This window comes from Notolepis coatsorum, assembly GCF_963971535.1.
Source record: "Notolepis coatsorum genome assembly, chromosome: 1".
Lineage (NCBI taxonomy): Eukaryota > Metazoa > Chordata > Actinopteri > Aulopiformes > Paralepididae > Notolepis > Notolepis coatsorum.
In genome coordinates, this window is record NC_140165.1 from 290,802,604 (window position 1) to 290,822,845 (window position 20,242).

The following is a 20,242-nucleotide window of genomic DNA, read 5'->3' on the forward strand; positions in this document are numbered from 1 at the left end:
TCGCTGGTGGGACCGCCGGCGATGCCACTGGTCTCAAGGGGGCTAAGGCTGTACAGACAATCCTTTTACAATTTCCAGTCAGCCCTGTTTACTTGGGGGGGGGGGAAATGAACCCCAGAGCAGCAGTATCAGGTGGGGATCATTTCGGTATTGGGACCTGCAGTCCCATTCTTTCCCAATATTATCAAGGCAAGATGTGACAAAGGAAAAACATGGATGAGAGTTTCAGCAACCGAATCAGAGAGCGAGGAGTAGAGTCTGTTCTGGAGTTGGAAGGAGGTGGATTTACTGGAGGATTTGATAGGGATCAACAGGGTAAAATGGGCTGAAGAATGCAGAGGTAGCATATACTTCAAAGGCAGGGCAGGCAGCCATCATTGGTCAGAACTAAATCGCCTCCTTGAGTAGTATATTACCTGCTGTCAGGATGTTGCTGGCACTGCTGTTGAGTTTGAAAGGGTTGCATGGCACGCATTGGCACGGTATGACAAAACCACAGGTTTCAGATCAGATACAGTATGGCTATATGTAGCTATGTCTCTTTTGTCCTTCAGCATTGTCCTTATCCTTATTTATCCTGTCAATACAACAGGTGTGCGCGGGTAAATCACACTCCTATGCAGAGCTGCTCCTATGCCTGTACGTCACACAGCTTGCAAAACAACTCTTATTACAGTAAGAAAAACTGACCTCCACAAACCAAATTAGTTTGGAAGAAAATGCGATAATAACTTTGAATTGGATGTATAAATAGTGTCACATATAACCAAATATTAAACTTGTTTGAACATTTATGAGTTATGCAGTGATGTACTGTAGTTATCAGGAAAGTAAACAGACTGTCTTTCCTGCGTAAGGAAACTATACCTTTTTGGCAGCGCTCATCATTGTTTCCATGGACACAGTGAACAAACATGGCTGATGCCATTAAATTACATTCTTATTTATGAAGTAGACTAAAACAGATGACTATAATATTATTTATTCAAGAGACGCGCAGGACAAAACAGACAGTAGAAGTAGTGCACTTGTCAAGCCTTTTGCTTTTTTGTTTACAGAACAAAGTAAGCAGAACAAACAAAGAAATGCTCACCATTGCTGTGTGGGATCAACTCAAGAGTAGCGATGGTGATTTATGTAGATGACAATTTGGCCACTGCAGGGCAGGACACGCACATTGAGTGTGGTGGTAACCGCCAAAAATAAATGGACACCAGGAAAACGAACAAATGCAGAAAAGTGCTTTTCATAGGTACATTTTCTCTTTCAGAACTGAGACCATTACTATAGAATAAAGCTCATTCAGATATAATAAATGCTCTGTGGGTCCACAAAATCAGTCTCCCATTCATTGTCTATGGAGAACAGTGGAGGTTATTGCATGACTACTAGTGAGGCAGTGCTTCACTAGTATACAGACAAAAACATATATATATATTATTATTAATATACATATATATATATATATATATATATATATATTTTTTTTTATTACGTATAAATGTTTTCCTCTGTGAAAAAAAATGCCAGTGATTTTTTTATTTTTTTTCAAGTGATACAGAGCTCCCAATCACTTACATTGGCTAGTGAGGCAACATTCCTTTGTAGCCTCACTAGCTAATGTAAGTGAATGGCAGCGAAATAGGACCTTTGATTGGACAGTAACTGGTCTAACTACACGCCCAGTGAGGCTAAACCTCACTCATACATTTGAATGGGGCTTGAATGATTGACAGTTCTGACACTTTTTTTACACCAATCAGAGAACACCATTTCCTATTTCCTATTTCCTGCTTTGAGAGGGCTTGGAGAGCCCAGTCAGTAACATAACTGTGTAGGCAGTAGCACTGTAGGCTAAATGAAACTTTGCACCAAAGGACCGAAGTATAAATCAGCAACATGGAGAGGACTAAAGGTGCTCCCATAGTCGAGCGGACTGTACACGGACTGGACTCTGCGGAGGTCCACTGGACTCTTTGAGCTTTCATAGTCGAGCTGATCTCCGCGGACCAATTATCTACATGTCTCGCGCCAGTTTACACCAGTTTACACCTCGCGCCAGTTTGTTTGACACCAAGTGGGCGCCGCGGACGTCCGCGTGTCAGAAAATAGGAGCTTCGCTCTTGGACTCTGCGTTGGGTCTGCTTTGAGTACCCTTTGGGTCAGCTTTGAGCCCGCGGGAGTCTGCTCCGTGTATGGTCCGCTCGACTATGGGAGGGCCTTTATGCATCTGGATCAGAAAAAAAGTTATGGATGAAAAAGTAAGTACAGTGTTTGTAAAAGCTTGTATGCTAACAGTAGCTAGCCAATTTGTTAGCTACCTTTAGCTTAGCTTATATTACATCACAATGATGATCACCAAGCTAACTTACTGTACACAGTAGGGCTGGGCAACTAATCGAAACAAAATCGCGATATCGATTCATAGACCTATGCAATCTTATTTCTAAGTTATGACGATTTTTCTTTTACTCCTGTTGTGTTAGCAATTGGCACCACTGCCCGTTGTTAGCGGGTCAATGTTGACCCGGGTCTAACTCAGTCCTGACCACTAAAAAGAAAGGAGTATCACTCAATATAGTTAATACTACATCCTAACTAACATTATATGCATTCATAACCATATAATCCCATTGTAATTTGATTTGATGGCCCCCGAGACACATCATGTCCCTTATTTGTAAGATGAAAATGAGGTTGTTCAATCATAATATACTAAATGTGAAACCCATAGATAATAATGTTTTCTGACTATAATAGAACAATAAAGAATATAACTTCTGAAACAAAGTTTAGTATATTTATTATTATTTTATTTATTTATATTTAGTATTTTTATAGTATAGTTTTACCTTGCCGGGTCAAGAATGACCCTAACACCACAGTTGTACCTTTTTTTCTGCAGATACCTTCAGAATTTTCAAAATGGTGAAACATAGTTTTGCTGTGCTTATATATGTGTTGTGGAGGATATCATAAAGCCTTGTTCTAATAAAATCAACTACATGGTAGTTATTACTAGTGCTGTCAGGCGATTAAGAAAATTAATCTAATTAATTACAGGATTTGTAATTAATTAATCTAATTAATCGCATTTTAATCGCATAACCATTTTATGCCTGATATTCTATATTCTATAATCATATTTCAAATTGCATGTGTCCAGATGGCAGAATTCAGTACTGTATCTACAAAACCTTCTGTTTAATCATCTTCCATCTATTAATTTGCTTAGATTTTTCAGGTCTGGTCAATTTGAGCATGGTGTTATTCACAGTCAAAGATAATTTTTTTTTTATTGATATTCTCATTTGGTTCATTACAATTGACTCAAAATAAGATTTTCATTCAATCAATCACCGTGCAGATTGATTGATTGAATGAAAATGTTATTAACAGATTGCAGAATGGGTACAATACAGTACGGCTCAATACACACAATTGTTAAGTGGATGCAGACCAGAGAAAGACTTTCATCTTGTTTACATCAGGGTCCCCCATTTTCAATTCATAATGAATTGTAAGTAAGGGTGCAACTTGCACCGTGCAATCCATTCTTTGTGGATCTAGCCCACAGTATTTCTGACACTGGGAATACATTCCTTGATTCATAGATGTCCCTAGAATCAGATACCAAGAACATGCAAATGGACTATATTTAAAAAAAAGTCTGTAAATGTGTATTCTACATTCTCATGGAATGAATTAGATACAACTAAAATTATATATATAAAAAAAAATTATATAAAAAAAAAAAAAAAATTGTAATAAATTTTGAGTTAATTTTAATAACGCGATAATTTGCTGTGTAATTAATTAATCTAATTAACGCGATAAACTGACAGCCCTAGTTATTACATATTATAACCTTGAAACGGGTCGCTGGAGACCCTAACACCACATAAGGGTTACAAAAAATTATACTTTTTTTTTTTTTTTTTTTTTTATCTGGGTTGAACATGATTTGTGAAACTCCCTCTGGTGTTGTGGTCGTGGTATTCACTGACCTTTGGGAAGTATTTCGAAGGTCAAGCAGTAGTCTGACCAGTTTGTTTTGTGATGTTTGTAATCTTGTTTTTAGTGCCTTTGAGGTGCTTTGGTAACATGAGGTGCAAGCATAGTCGTAGTACCCTTGAATGAGTGCTCCTGTTAGAGTCTTCAAGGTATTCTTGTTTACCAGAGAGGAGATCCAGTACAGGAATCTAGTTCGTTGGTTGACTTAGTTTTATTACATTGGATCCCATTTTGTCACAGGAAAGATTTGCCTCTAGGATGGAACCCAGGTAGGTAATTTCTTCTTTCCCTTTAAGATAAGATAAGATATTCCTTTATTGATCCCCTTGGGGAAATTCCGGCATCATAGCAGCATGGGGGAGGGGGGGTACAGGTAGTGAAAACAACACAAGCAGTGTAAACAAATAGGTCAATATAATTTACTATCTAACTAACTGAAATATATATTCACAGTATTCACAGTGTCACATAAGGTGCAGTATGCATAAGGTAGTGTTATAATTTAATATCTAACTAACTTAAATATACATTATTCATTATTCACAGTATCACAGTATCCACATAAGGTGCAGTATGCATAAGGTAGTGTTATTGTCCTACTTGGGTTCCTATTAGTTCTAGGTTGATGTCTGGCAGCAGTCCCTGCCCACTGTTGTGGAGCCTGATGGCCGCTGGTATGAAGGACTGTCCGAGACGGTTAGTTGAGTGTCGGGGGGTATGAGTCTGTGGCTTCCTTGTCACCTTCACCTAATATGTTTTGATCTGGTCAGGTGCGCTGTCACCTAATATGTTTTGATCTGGTCAGGTGCGCTGTCACCTAATATGTTTTGATCTGGTCAGGTGCGCTGTCATCTAATATGTTTTGATCTGGTCAGGTGCGCTGTCACCTAATATGTTTTGATCTGGTCAGGTGCGCTGTCACATATGTTTTGATCTGGTCAGGTGAGCTGTCACCTAATATGTTTTGATCTGTGTCTGGTTAGGTGTGCCGTCACGCGTCACCTAATATGTTTTCATCTGTCTGGTCAGGTGTGCCATCACCGAATATGTCATTCTTTGCATCTGTGTCTTGTCAGGTGCGCCGTCACCGAATATGTAATTTTTTGCATCTGTGTCTGGTCAGGTGCGCCGTCACCTAATGTTAATATGTTTTCATTTGTGTCCACTGACCACTGACACACACATTGGGGGATGTTTTAAAAATATAATTTAATATATAATATAATATAATAATTTGTGCTTCACCAAAAAATTTGGTCAGCAGCCGCCACTGATGGAGAAGCTCCAGACTTTATACTTGATAACTTCACAAGTTTGAGTCTTACTTCTCTGGTTTCTGGCTTGGGGAGAGACTAGCTTATGTTCACATATTGAGTGAACTATCTTAGGCCATGGGAATAAGATATTAGCATGTTTTATTTGAGTAGCGGGTGAGTGAAATGTCTAGAGCTGCCGCTGCACTGCAGCTATGCCTCAGCTCACTGGAAGCTTTTGAATTGATATAAAAAATCCCTCCTTCACTCTATGAATGCTTTGTTATGCTATCCTCCAGCTTATCCGTATCTGATGTGGAAAACCTGTGTCTGGTTTCAATGACTAGCAGACCCATGTACTGTATGCTTGACAAGATCTGTGGACTATTCAGACAAGTTTGTTTTTGCTTAGTTTGGTTTTTAACCAAATGACCTCGCATTTGAAAGTAAGCACTTTTAAAATACTTGGGTTTTTCCTGAGATGTCTGGATTGGTCTGATTAAAGTAATTTCTACCAGATGTATTGGCTCCTATCAGCATTTTGCTGCGTCTGAGAGGTGAGGGGCTCAATAGACCACCTACAGTAAGAGACTTGATATGGAACATTGGGATCCAAAATTAATAAATAGAATTTCTCTTCAGAAGTTATCAAGGGTTGTGCTCGTTCAGCATTTTGCTTGATTCAAAAACGTTGAGATATATGTGTAGTAAAGTCTGTGTCTTTTTGTCGTGCAGGTAAATGTGTAAAAGATTAGAACGCTGACAGCAAAATAGCGCAAGTCAAGAGTTGTTGTGTAGTACCCACAGTCGATATATTTAAAATATAAATAAAGGAGATCATTATTCTAGGCACTAGGATCTCGGATCTTGGGGGGGGGGGGGGGGGGGGGGGGGGGGCGATAGATTCCCCCTTCATTTCCACATTGACTTGTCCCATAGACGAGACAAATATGGTCATGTTCAAGTACAATAGTGAAGTAAGTCATTCACTTAAATTTTATTCAATGAAATTTTATTCAATCATCATACCATCCCAGTATAACAAAAGGTCTTGTTCACCGGTCTCCCTGTTGCAACATAGCAGTACTGTATAGAGCAGACACTGATAGAGTACAAGACACAGTTTTACACACATGAAGAAGTTGAATAAGTGGAAGAATTTAAAGAGAATTGAGAGATTGAGATTACCAGCACAGTTAAGGTCTCTGTAATGCTGGAGAGTATCTGCGTTGCATCAACATTGTCACTATTAGGGGTTAAATTCCCAAATAGCTAACTGTAAAGGCACTTTAGATAACAGCATGCACCAAATAACAGATTGCCCTATGTGGGCTAACAGTGGCTCAGGGGATAGAGTGGTCTTCTGGTAATCAGAGGGTTCTCGGTTAGATTCCGGCTCCTCCCAGCAGTGTGTCGTAGAAGACATTTAACCCTTAACTCCTCCCGATGAGCAGGTTGGCACCATGTGTGAGTGAATGGGCAAATGCGAGACATACTGTAAGTTGTATGTAAATGCAGTCCATTACATACACCAAAAACTTCTGAATTTACATGGAAACACAGAAATTACACAAACTGTAAGTTGTCGAATTTCTCTCCCGAATCACAAAATTTGTCATCCGACAGTTTTAATGTAAAGAAAGGCATATGCGTCAGTTTGAGGGATGCACATAAGATAGTTCTTCTTACGTTGTTATTTCTAAGTGTCAGATAATGCCCACTGACGTTGGTGATGCTGTTACCAACACAGCGCAGACTCAGCTCCCCCAGGGAGGTAGTGGACCTTGGCCGGTGCGGCAGGTCTGTGAGAGAGACAGACATCTCTTATAATGAAGTTAAACACAAGGGTGGATGGATGTCGTAGTGTCGACTACAGGTGGGTGAAGTAACACTCCTCCAGGATTCTCACAGATACATTTTCATCTTCCCAGCTGTGCTCCTTTTTGGTCATTCATCCCAGCTTATTCCCTAATTAAATCAGGCTTTCTATGGGAGATTTGTGTCGTCAGATTAGATTGAGAGACCGTCTAATCCCCTTCATGCACTACGCTTAATTCATCCTGCACAACCTGGCAGCTGGGAGTGAACGTCAAACTCCTCAGTGACTGTGTGCAGTCAGCCTCTGACTGGAATGGATGAGGACAAAGCTCCCAAACGAAATAAATATTATTCCTGCAAATGTATCTTACCACGTAAGCAAAGGCCACACATTTTGTTGGTTAAAGGGCAGTTCTGTATCGTTAGTGGCTTAGCTTGGCTTCGCCTTCTGCACTATCTCGCGTACGTGCACGCGTACTGAATAAACCACAAATGTACCTCTAATACCAGTATTAGTCTGACCACACCCCTCATCAGCTTACCTTCATAAGCAGGTGTGTGGTCACCTGCTCTCCTCCTTCTCGCTTTCACCACAAGGAAGTGCCTCGGTAGTACCCCACTTGACGTGTCGTTGATAAGTTGAAAAGAGTTGTGACTAGGTTTACATTGTGCCTAACCTTTTTCTTCTCTCACTTGTTTATATAAGAAAAAGGTTTGGGTCATAATGTATTCCGCGGAGAGTAGACCCGCTAGACCTACTCTTCACCACCGATTCTCCATTCCCGCCTCCGTCGTGCGTTCCGGTGCTGGGCTGTTGCCACTCTCGTGGTTGCCGACCCAGCCCGGGAGACTGCCGGTGGATAGTTTTCCTCACCGACGAGCCGAGGGTTCGGAGCCGTCGCTCCGGCGATGGCCTGATCTCGACTCTGGTTCCTCTGTTTCTGGGGAATCGCCCGTTGATGAACGGGGGATTGTCTTAGAGCCAGGGGATTTGCGACGAAAACTTTTTGCGTCTGCTCGCTCACGTCGTCACATGGTGGCGTGCAGACGCGAACGGCCTGGGTTTGGGGAATTGCTGGAGACCAGCGAGGCCGCGTCCGACTCTGGATTTCTGATGGAAACTGAAGACTTCATGGAGGAGGCGGACGGGTTCTTGTATGATGGTCCCGTGGAGGAGAGTATCCCTCCTCCGGAGACCCCGGGGTGGGGGGAAATGGCTCCACGGGGCGCCTTGTTCGAGGATGTCGGGGAACCACCTTGGCCTCATCAACAGGATGCCCTACTGTCGGCCGCATCGGATTGTGGCTCCTTGACCAGTCGCAGCCTGCTGTATGCGAGGGATGCGGGGTCGGTGGAGGAGGGTCCGCAGGGGGAACTGCGGGCCTTGTTTCCCGAGCTCATGGCGGTAGCCGCCGCTGCAAACGGTGTGCCGCTGCCGCAGCCATTGCCTGCTCCTGTCCCTGATGACCTCATAGGCCATCCCTGGCAGCGTCCCCCGGTGAGAGGGGTGGACGTTGTCTACCCATTTTTCCCATCGATGGGGGCCTATGTTCGTCGGGGCCAGGCGGTCTCCAACATCATGGGACTGACTCCCGCCTACGTACCAGTTACGCGGGTGTCGGGGTTGGTCAAAGGTATGGGGGAGGGCGTACCTCGGCTTGACAATCCGATGGCCGCGCTCCTCTGTCCGGATATGGTGTGGGAGCCCCTATGCAAGCCGGTCCTCCAGGGGAGGTCGGCTAGGCGATTGGCTTATTGGGGTGACCAGTCATTTATCGCCGGTACACAGTCGCTGGCTGCGGCCTCTAACATCGCCCACCTGGCTAGATTTGTATCGGGGATAATGACGGGCGGCGCGGATCTGAACGAGGTGAGGTGCGATCAGATCACCCAGGCTGCGGGAGCTGTGCTGCACCTCTCCCAGGTGCTAGCCATAGCCATGGGTAAAGTGCGCGCCCTGGCCACCCTGGGCCAGCGTCACCTTTGGCTGGAGCAGGCCCGTGTACCAGAGAAGAAGAGAGCCCCTCTTCTGACGGCCGACCTCTCCGACGCTGGCCTGTTCGGGAAGGCCCTGCTATTGATGACCTCAACATGCAGAGAGATGGCAGAGGAGAGATCCATCCTCCAACCCCATTTTCCGCCTCCCGTCCTTGCCGGTGGGGGCAGAAGGCTTCCGCGACGTCGAGCTGTCTCCGTCGCCGCTACCACTGCCCCCGCCGCCGCTGCTGGCCCTGCCAAGAGGGCTAGGAGACGAGACGACGCTTCAGCCACCGCCGGCCCATCCCAGACCGGAGGAGACGGTAGGGAACGTCGTGTCCAGCAGACTGTAACCTACCGTCCCTCCGGGGCTCCCCGGGGTGGCCAGACTCGAGCGGCGCGAGGTGGCAGGCGCCGTTGAGTGACTTTTCCCCCTCTGTGTCCCCTCCTCTACACCCTCCCCGGCCCCCCTATGATTTTGTGCCTTGATCACATATTATTTATTTAATAAAAAAGTTCCCTGATATAAGGGGGACTGTGGTTGGCCGAACAAACTGTGTGTTTCTTCAATACAAATCATGTGGTGGGGTTGTGTTTTATGAATCTACCCTGTTACGTTGGGGGAATGAGTTGTGTTGTGTTACGAGTTTTTAAGCAAGGTCTGCAACTTACACTCGGTAATAGGTTCTATTAGCTTGATGCTCCACATGCAATTAGAACTGGTGATATTCCATTGCTTTAACTAAGTATGTGTTCACAACGCTGTGTTGTTAGTTGCAGTAATGCTCGTACACACTTTTCATGGCCTAGCCATTACTCTCGTTCAACGTCTTCCTATAGCTTAGGCTGCGGGTATGGGATTCACGCACAGGCGACTTGTGTTTTTTGTTGTAATCCCTTTTACACTTTGTGGGTAGCTAACATTATATTAGCTTATGCTATATGTGTTTTGTTCTACCGGAGGTTTTCAAAATGGCTACGGTTGTTTTCTGTGTGTAGGGATAGAAGGTGTGTTTTTCGGGAGGGGGTGTCGGATAAACCCCTCCTTTACCCACTTGATTGGTTTAGAGGTTGTTGACCCTCCTGCTGAGCCAGTCAGGGCCAAGCCAGTGCTTGGCGGGGGAGGGGGGGGGGGGGGAGGGGTATTCTACCGACTCCTGTTATGACAGGATCCGGTGGGTTTTCCCCGCCCGTTATAGCGTTGTTGCTATGGCGACGCCTTCCATGAGCTGGTGTCGTAAAGATGTCGAGGTTAGAGCGCAGGCCTTAACCTGCTGCGCTCGTTTTTGTGTCAAACTTGAGTCTGTTGGTCACGTGTCTCACAGTTTACATATCTTTTTCTTGACCGTGGTCTCATGTGGGAAGGTGTTTCTGGGGGAATCTGGTCTTACACTCTGATTAAGAAGAGTGACTGGATTAAAATCATGTGAAAAACAGGGTTTTTTACTCCCAGCTGTGCAGTTAGGTCATACATGTGATGCCTTTTCTTTATTTTATAAAGAGTTGAATGTTCATTCATGGAGTTGATTGCATCTCGCCCCTCTTGTCGTTTCCCTGGGCGTCTTGGGGATTCAATATGGTGGTCTAAGCGGCCTATTGTTGATGTGGGTATGTCCAAACGCACACATAGTGCTGGCTCAGGATGTGCTTTGGCCGTTGCTGACTGGCGCGCCTCGTTTGCTTTGGTGAAACAGCGTTTTTATGGAGCAATTGGGATGGGGGTTTTTCCTCTTCCGACATCCTGTGTGTTGTCGATGGGTTCCCGTTCATGTCAGGGGATGATGACGGAATGGGTCTGGGCATATGGGAAGGGTCTCACGCCCTAAGGGTGGGCCGCCGGACGCGGTTCATACCGACACGTCTGGGTGGCGCCTTCTTTTTATGTTGGGATCAGACGCGCATATCTGCCCCTTCTCCTGGGGTTGGCAGGTCGGCGTGGTTAGGGCACGGGACTGGTTCTGGTCGCGCTGGTCCAGATCAGTGCACCCGTTGTCCGCTGGGGATGCAGATCTGCTGTTCTGGTACCCTGAGGGACTTAGGGTTTTTTCGGGGGGAAAAATGCTAGGTCGATCCGGGTGTCACAGGGTTGTGCGTTATGGGACCCCTTGTTGGTACCGAGTGCGGGGTGCTGGGGGCTGGTCTTCCATATTACGCTCTTCTCTTGCGTTTTGGCGCTGAGGAGCCTGTTGGGTGGGGTTAACCTCCTTTGGGATCCTGTGCTCCCCGTATCGCCGGGCCCGGTCCGGGGTGATGCCCGTTGACCTGTAGGCCCGGGATGGCCCTGTTGGGAACCGGAACGCGGGCTGCGGTGGTGCCGCCGGTGCGTTTCGGGGTTTTCCTGAGGGGTTATGGGACCAACCATTGCATGGGGTAATGCCTGGGTGGTTGGTTCTCTGGTGTGTTGCTGCAGTGTCAACTCCCGGTTCTCCGGTTGAGGGTGCCCCTGCACGTTCATGACGTCTGCCGATCGTATGGGCTTTTCTGTGGGCAGCTGTCAGGGGCCGTGTGGTCTACGGATCCCGCTCCTGACGTGCTGTTGAAAGCTTGGTTATGCGACAACGCCAGCATACGCCCCTTCCGCCGGGGCGGCTGTTTCGGCTGTCCTTTCTGGCGCCTGCCTCGTCCGCAGTTGTTCCAGGCTTGGGTTGACGACCTGTTGCCTGGTCTTCCCCGGTGCACTGCCTGTTCCGTTGGTTAACTCTTGTGTGTTATGACCATGCTGTCTGCCTGTTGCAGGGCTTGTGTTCCAGGCGGTGTGCTGTTGAGGGGGACAGGGCCCGCTCGGCTGAGGGGCCTTTGTCCGAATACGCTGGCGATGTGAGGGGCGGGGTCACTAGGTGCCCCCCTGGTGGGGTCTTGATGCTGGCATCATGGACTTCTCCGGGCCCCCATTCCGGGGGTCCAGTCCTTTTGGTGGGTCTGGGTCTTCCTTCGCGCTCCGCTGCTACGGCCTTGCCACGGGGTTGGGTTTGCCCTTGACCCCGTGATTCTGGGGGCAGTAACGAGGTTGTTCCTCCGTTCGTTCCCGGGTGGCATGCGGGTTGTGCGTGTGTGTAGTCGTGGGGTCAAGCCACGGTCTGCTCACCCTGTGCGTTAAGTTGCTTGAGAGCTCTTCGCACGGTCGGGTCCGTCGCCTTCCCGTGAAGCCTCTAATAGGGGGGATACCCTCCATTAGGCGGGGTCGGGGGGGCTCGGCCCTCCCTGTTCTGATGGTTTTGGGGGGCTGTCAGCGGGGTGTATTTGTCAGCCAAGTGGCTCCGCTTGGCCTCCCTTGTGCAGAAGGCGAAGCCAAGCTAAGCCACTAACGATACAGAACGTTAGGTTATGACTATAACCAAGTTCTGTTAGTTAGGGGCGATGCTTGGCTTCGGACGGCCGCTGCAGCCCTTGACCTCACCTTGTGGTGAAAGCTTGGGAAGGAGGAGAGCAGGTGACCACACACCTGCTTATGAAGGTAAGCTGATGAGGGGTGTGGTCAGACTAATACTGGTATTAGAGGTACATTTGTGGTTTATTCAGTACGCGTGCACGTACGCGAGATAGTGCAGAAGGCGAAGCCAAGCATCGCCCCTAACTAACAGAACTTGGTTATAGTCATAACCTAACGATCTCACCATTGTCTCTCTTTATCCTATATATTAAAATGTAAAATATGCACTAAAAAAAGTAATATGAAATAGGAATATATTATATATACTGTATATATTTGTATTTTGCTTCCTTTTTTTTTTTTTTTACAAGGTTGAAGCCTTTTTTCAAAGCCTATTGTTGGCAGGTGTGAAGGGACCTCTCACAAACAGTGAAAGTAGTGGCAGAGCCATAGCTCCAGCTGAGAGGCAATGGGAGGACCATGCTGTGTCTTCATGGTGGAGCAGGATGAGCCGGGAAGAGAGGCTTCCCCTGGGGCCAGAGAGGGCAAGGGGTCCTTTATAAGTTGACTGGGAGTCGGATGATGCTCTGCTAGGCTAGTAGGCCAGTCGTGGAGGAGACTGAGGTACTTAAAGAGGAGGCAGCTTTAAAGTGAGGAGCCAATGGCCAGGAGCACAAGAACAGAGATAGACACTTAATAACTCCCAGTCGGTCACTCACACACACACCCACGCACACACAAACCTCCAGCACCACTTCCATATTGCTGGTGTTAAGCAGGTGGGTGGGCCAGTCAATTTGAAATTTGTATAGCTGGCAACAACATCTTGCTGTATGAGGGTACAGCCCCCTCATAACAGTAACGTGTGTTGCCAATGCTCCAGGGAGGCTAACCAGGCCCCCTGTCTTACACAGAGCTGCATCAGCTTGGCAAGTGATGAAGATGTAGGAGAGAGACTTTAAAGTTCAGTCCCACTCGAGAGACGTACACTATGTGATGATTAACCTTCAGTCTCAAAGCAGCGTCCCACAAAGCCTGGGATGTTTAAGAACATCTGTTAGTAATCTCAATCTTCACAAGGCTTGTTCAAAATGTAATCTGCCTCCCGCTATGTTAAGAGGATATTAGTGCCGAATGTTTGTCGATGGAGTTAGCACCTTTGGCTCTCGAGGGGATAGTGTGTACAGATGAACTCATAATGAACGAAGCCACAGGATTCTTCAAACGAGGGCACTTCCAGGTTCTATTAACAGGGGAAACGTGAACAGATGTGGACGGTACTGATGGTTATTTTTGTGGTTATTAAGTATGGAAGCCCGACTGTCACCAGGAAAATAACCTTGACAGGAGGAGAAGTGCACCTTGGTGGGACATTATGGGGGATGGAGACTGTTCCAGATGGGATGCTGTTGTGCTGCTGGGTCCGCATTGCCTTTAACTATTTATAACCTCTTCGCAATGTCATTATAATAACTTCTAACTCAATGCGTCAAGAAGGTCTCTGTCCCTGTGGGGTAACACTTAAGGGCACTTTGTTGATATTACTTCAAAACCTTGTGTGGTTTGACATGCAGCTCTTATACCAAATGCTTTCAGATATGTAGCTGTGTGTTCTAAATATTCTGTAGGTTCCAGATCTAATAGCCACGCGGGAAGTTATAGAAAGGAATCTCCCATGGGAGCGAATTGTGCTTGATCTTTATTTTTTTATATATAAACTCTGTTGTCTGATGACAAACCACTGAGAGCCTGCATCAAATGTATTCTGTTAGTGAACATCCTGAATAGTACATGTGTTGTTTTCTTTATCAGTATAATGTATTTGTTTTTATACATTTATTTTCTCTGCAATGTGCTGTATACATTGAGCAGCACGGAGTGAGTAATAGCGGTAAGATCACGTTGCCTACAACCAATAGAAAAACAGATGGCCTTTTCTCTCCTGCCAATTGTAAGGAGCCTAAGACTCTGTCATCCATCAATGAATCCATCGATAAATCCATTGCTTAGACAGTCTCACGCTGTCTTAGACTGTTTTTATTTTGTTCTTTTTGTTTGTTTTTATTTTGTTCTTTCTGTATGTTTTTATTAATTTATTATTATTATTATTATTATTATTATTATTATTATTATTATTATTATTATTATTATTATTATTATTATTATTATTATTTTTGTAATCTAATCTCGGCATCATTATAAATGAGATTCCACCCCTCAATGTTTTTCCCAGAGAGATGAATAGCGGTCGGATGAGTGAATGGATACGCTGTCTTTCTGGATGTGCCATTTCGAATCATTTTAGCTCTGTCCTATTTCTGCTTGTTCCAGCTAAATGCTTTTGGAAATAAATCAGGGGGCTTTGTCAGTGATCAATGGGGATGAATATTGAAGGAGACGGAGCAGGAATGTTAGCCCCTTTTGGCAGTCGGAGCATGTGAGTGCACGGCAGTGCTGCCTCTCCAATCATCTGTGGAAGGTTGTCAGAGCCTGGATGGCCATGGTGGGCAGGGTTATTAAGCAGGATGAATGACTAAGCAGTCTCTGCAGCTCCATTCAGCCATCTCATTAAAGGAGACGGTGAGAGACTGCTTTTTCATTGGGAGCTATTGAGAGAACCATTAGTGATGCCCCTACAGTCACCATCACCGAGCCCAGCGGGACCCCCCCCCCCCCCTGGAGCATTTCACCCGACTCAGATCAGGCCTTTCCTACTGTGTCGTACATCTACTACTTCCTCTATTCCCATATTCCCAGAAGTGTGTGTGTGTGTGTGTGTGTGTGTGTGTGTGTGTGTGTGTGTGTGTGTGTGTGTGTGTGTGTGTGTGTGTGTGTGTGTGTGTGTGTGTGTGTGTGTGTGTGTGTGTGTGTGTGTGTGTGTGTGTGTGTGTGTGTGTGTGTGTGCGTGCGTGCGTGCGTGCGTGCGTGCGTGCGTGCGTGCGTGCGTGCGTGCGTGCGTGCGTGCGTGCGTGCGTGCGTGCGTGCGTGCGTGCGTGCGTGCGTGCGTGCGTGCGTGCGTGCGTGCGTGCGTACGTGCGTGCGTGCGTGCGTGCGTGCGTGCGTGCGTGCGTGCGTGTGTTACTAGACCGAACTGATTAGCCAATTTGGTCATGCTGTTCTCGAATAACCATATTCCGTGGTGTCTCTTTAAGAGCCTTGCTAGCTCTGATAAGTTTGATGGAGGGTAATTGATCTTCACTGAGTATCCTTGTAATTAGGCAGCCACAGTGACTAGTCGGTGTTGAATAAAAAACACCATCCACCACCCGTACACACACAACAGACCTGCTAGTTAGTGCTAGTGGGACCTTCAGGGGACGTTATTATTTCTGAAGCCTGTGCAAATTAACACATTCGCAGCATCATGACAAATTGATTTGCTGCCAAAAAAAAAGAGAAAAAAAACACATGTACAGGTGTTTGTCATTTATTAAATTTAACTGAATGTTTAATTCCGGTAGCTCATATTTTAATTACATTTTCATCTCACCTTAATGAATTGCATTCGGTTAGATTAAATGTGTGGCAGGTGTTTGAGACAGCTCCCAGTATCGCATCCTTAGCTGGTAAACGAGCAGTGAGAGCCAGGCATCCAAAGCCTCTCCCCAAACCCAGGGCCGCTCAGCCAGAACAATGCAGCCAGAGAACATTTGTTACTCCGTTTTCAAGATCGGCTGTGCCTTTATTAAAACTGGCAGACAGCTACAGTGGTAGGGAGGAGGAGGATGAGCTGGAAAGCAGGCCATGCGGGGCGACACTAGAGGACATGTCCACGTTCTTGTAGTAGTCACGTTTGTGTTATAATTTCTTGTGTGCTTTTTGAAGTGTTTTGGTTTTTGTTTTCTTTGTGATCCCAGTGTTGTATGGTGTTTGTGTTTGGTGGTCCCAATTACATTTATATTTAGTAATTTAGCTGACGCTTTTATCCAAACTGACTCACAAATTGTGTACAACAAGTCAGCAATCAACAAATGCATTCATGCTTGTGATGAAAGCACATTTACAAGTAATTTATGTACAAAAATGGAACAGATTCCCTTTTGGTTTTTGATCAATTCCTTTTTGAATTATTTGGAAAGGCATTTGTTTCACCTAAGAAGTTATCCAGATAGGAAAGTGTGTGAATAATGTAACAATATATTTATGGTAATGTCATTTATGCGATTAACCTTTATTTAATGGTAGGCCCGGATAGGTCTCCTGACTGTGATGGTTTCTACTCTAATTCAGCATGGCAGGATGTTCAGTATGCAGGATGTGAACGTGCCCACATCACTGCACAAGGTCATCTGTAACACGCCACATTCCCCCCCCCTCCCCTGCCTTCTAGCCCGTGTCTGAGGAGTTCCAAAACGGTGAGGGCTTCGGCTACATTGTGGCTTTCCGTGCCAACGGGACGAGGGGCTGGAAGGAGAAGATGGTGACGTCGGCGGACTCCACGACGTACAAGTACAGAGACGAGACCTTCCCACCCCTCACGCCGTTCGAGGTGAAGGTCGGCGTGTACAACAACAAGGGAGACGGGCCCTTCAGCGGAGTCGTCACCGTTTACTCCGCGGAGGGGGGTGAGTCCGCGCTCCGAGGCGGCGCCCCCGTGTAGAGAAGACTTTACACAAAGTTTTAGACGGTCGAGCGAAACATTATGGCCGTAAATCCACGTAATAAAATCCTTACATGGAATTTAGAAAATCATCCATATATTATGGCTGGGGAATCTAACATAGAATAGTAGCATAGTACAGTATAAAAAACATAGCGATGGCCAAAGAGCAAAACCTGCATTAAAAAAAGCTGAAAAACCTCCTATCTGCACTTTGCGGAGGCACTAATACCTGGTCAGTATTGTTAAAGGTCCTATGTTTTGCTATTCCTTTAACTATTTGGGCAATGTTACACAATTCCTGTGAGTCTATGGAACACATCTGTAAGTTAAATCTTTTTTAAATGCATTGTTTTGTATTTCTAATCAAGTACTCGAAAGCAGCATTTTTCCACTTCAAAATTTCAAGCTGTTTTGGGATGGGCTCCGCCCATACTCGCAAAGCGATTTGAGTGACAGTCACCCACAGTCTGCACTGGCAGACAGAGAGAGACATAGAGGGGGGGGGGGGGGGGGGGGGGCATAATCCCACGGGACAATGCATTGGTAACTTGTTTCAAATGACAATATATACCCCTGTGAATATTATTGCATGGATCGGAATACGGGCACGCGCGTGGAAGCGTGCACAATGATATTTTTCAGCAGGTTGACAGTGATATGCGAGTGCTCCCGACTGCGTATGTGTGTTTCCCTGCGCGTGCGGTCGGGAGTGTGTGTGGGGTGCTCCGTATCTCTCTCTGTCTCTCTCCCTCTCTCTCTCGCTGTGTCCCGACTGCGTGTGTGTGTTTCCCCGCATGCACGCGGTCGGGGGGTGTGTGTAAGATGCTCCGTGTCCCTCTCTCTCCCTTTCCCTCTCTCTATCTCTCTCTCCCTCTCTCTCGCTCGCTCGTTCTCTGCTCTCTCTGTCGGCACCCGCACCACGTCAACCCGTTTGAGGAAGTGTCAGTATTTCCACTCGCTCTGTTGTTGAGTGCGCTACAACCATAGAGGGGGCATTAGTTATGCAGATCAGCAGCACCTACTGACGTCAGGGAGCGAGTCAAATCAGAATGGCTTAGTTCACTGGGGGAGGATCTTGTCTCAACTAAATTGGAGCAATCCGCCAAAATGAGAATTAGAGACACAGATCCCATTGATACAAACCCCCATTGCTAGAAAACAATGCTAAACACTGGAAAAGGCTATTTATAAGACAGGGGACCTTTAACACATATTATAGTAATATAGTCCAAAAACTGTGTATTGTATTGGGTATCCTTAAAAATTGCATTCTGCAAGAAAACAAGATATGTCTTTTAGTTTTCTCAGAAAAGTTAATTTTTCTCTTCAGCCATCGATAGATGGAATGAGTACGGTAACAATATGTGAAGGCAGAAACTATGTTTCTTATAAAAACCTCTTATAATGGCTTTCCGTATGGGTGAGGTTGTGTGCAGGTTGAGGACCCAGAGAATCCATTGTGCCCTTTTAAGAGGATGACTATTTTGTCTTGTCTATTGGATTTGTAAAGTTCTCACTGTTCTCTCCCTCAGAGCCAAGGGAAGCCCCATCCGATGTGAAAGCTTCCAGCATTTCTTCATCGGAAATTAGGGTCACTTGGAAAACACCCAATCCTGGCCCTGGGAAACCAAAGGGATATGAGGTCTGTGTAGTGTGTGTGTGTGTGTGTGCGTGCGTGCGTGCGTGTGTGTGTGCGTGTGCAGCTACATGCATGCCTGTATATTGTGAATGTACAGTGGTCTAAAGTTCCAAAAGCACCTTTTAGTGCAGACGGATGAATGATGCCATGTATTCATCTTGGGTGTTGTTGTTTGTACCAACATTGTGTTGTGTGTCAATTGCAAATGACCAGGGCATGATATTTTCAGAGCTACTATGGATACTGTGTCAGAATGTCGCAACTCGAAGCCGACTTGTACTGACATTTACAGTGCGCATTTCAATCTTTACAACTGTGTGTTAGTTTGTGTGTGTGTTTGTGTGTGTGCACATGTGTGTTGTGTGTTGTGTGTGTGCTTGTGCACATGTATTACACAGCAAATTATCGCGTTATAAAAATTCACTCAAAACGAATACAACTTTTTTTTTCTTTTTTTTATAAATCTCATTCATTCCATTAAAATGTAGAATAAACATTTACAGACTTTTTTTTTTTAAATGGTCCATTTGCATGTTCTTGGTATCTGATTCTAGGGACATCTATGGATCTCAGGGAATGTATTCCCAGTGTCAGAAATACTGTGTCTGTTACTAGGCTTGCGTAAATTGTAATGAACCAAATGAGAATATCAATTCAATTATTTTTTCTTCTTCTTTTTTTTACTGTGAATAACACCATGCCAAAATTTACCAGACCTGAAAAATCTAAGCAAATGAATAAAGGGAAGATGATTAAACAGAAGGTTTTGTAGATACAGTACTGAATTCTGCCATCCGGACACATGCAATTTGAAATATGATTATAGAATATAAAATATCAGGCCTAAAATGGTTATGCGATTAAAATGTGATTCATTCGATTAATTAATTACAAATCCTGTAATTAATTAGATACATTTTTTTAATCGCCTGACAGCACTAGTTTGCACATTATGTACATATATATACAGTTGAGGAATCCCTTTTGGTTGCCCCAATTAATAGCTTAAATCTCACACCTTGGTGAGATCCAAGAGCCCCCACCCCTCTCTATTCTTAAACTCTTAAACTATGTCTCATCTCTCCCTCTGTTTTCTCCCAGCTGGCCACAGTGAGAGCACTCCTCTTAGCCCAAGCTCATTTAATCGACATGTACTTTGTACTATGTGTTTCACTATTAAACCTACAACAACAACTACAACATAATTGATAACTTCGATTCCACCACGATACAGTACACCTTTGTGCGTGTATATTGGAGCATAATCGACGGAAAAGGCGACAACATTAACTGACTTGTGTCTCTCAGGTCGGCTACTGGAAAGACACGGAGCAGGAAGAGGCAGGGAGGAAGAGGAAGACTGTGAAGAACGAGACGTCCATGGTGTTGACAGAGCTGGAGGGAAACGCAGTGTATTTCATCACAGTGAAAGGCTTCAACAGCATCGGCCAGGGGCCCGCTGGCCCCGCTGTCACCGTCACGACCAGGAAGGCCCGTGAGTGCAGCGCTGACACTGATCACACTCTACTATATATGGAAGGGAGGCTAACCTGTTACCATTTGCTCTA

At 45.5% G+C, this 20,242-nt stretch overlaps 1 protein-coding gene across 1 annotated transcript in view; it reads left to right on the forward strand.

Annotated features, from left to right (window-relative positions):
• The window catches only part of cntn5 (contactin 5), a 586,736-nt gene that overhangs the window by 561,816 nt on the left and 4,678 nt on the right, over nt 1-20,242 (forward strand). Inside the window, exons 19-21 of the mRNA XM_084320137.1 lie at nt 16,763-16,997; nt 18,568-18,677; nt 19,983-20,169. Of these exons, the coding sequence (XP_084176263.1) occupies nt 16,763-16,997; nt 18,568-18,677; nt 19,983-20,169 (532 nt within the window). The remainder of the gene's footprint in view (nt 1-16,762; nt 16,998-18,567; nt 18,678-19,982; nt 20,170-20,242) is intronic.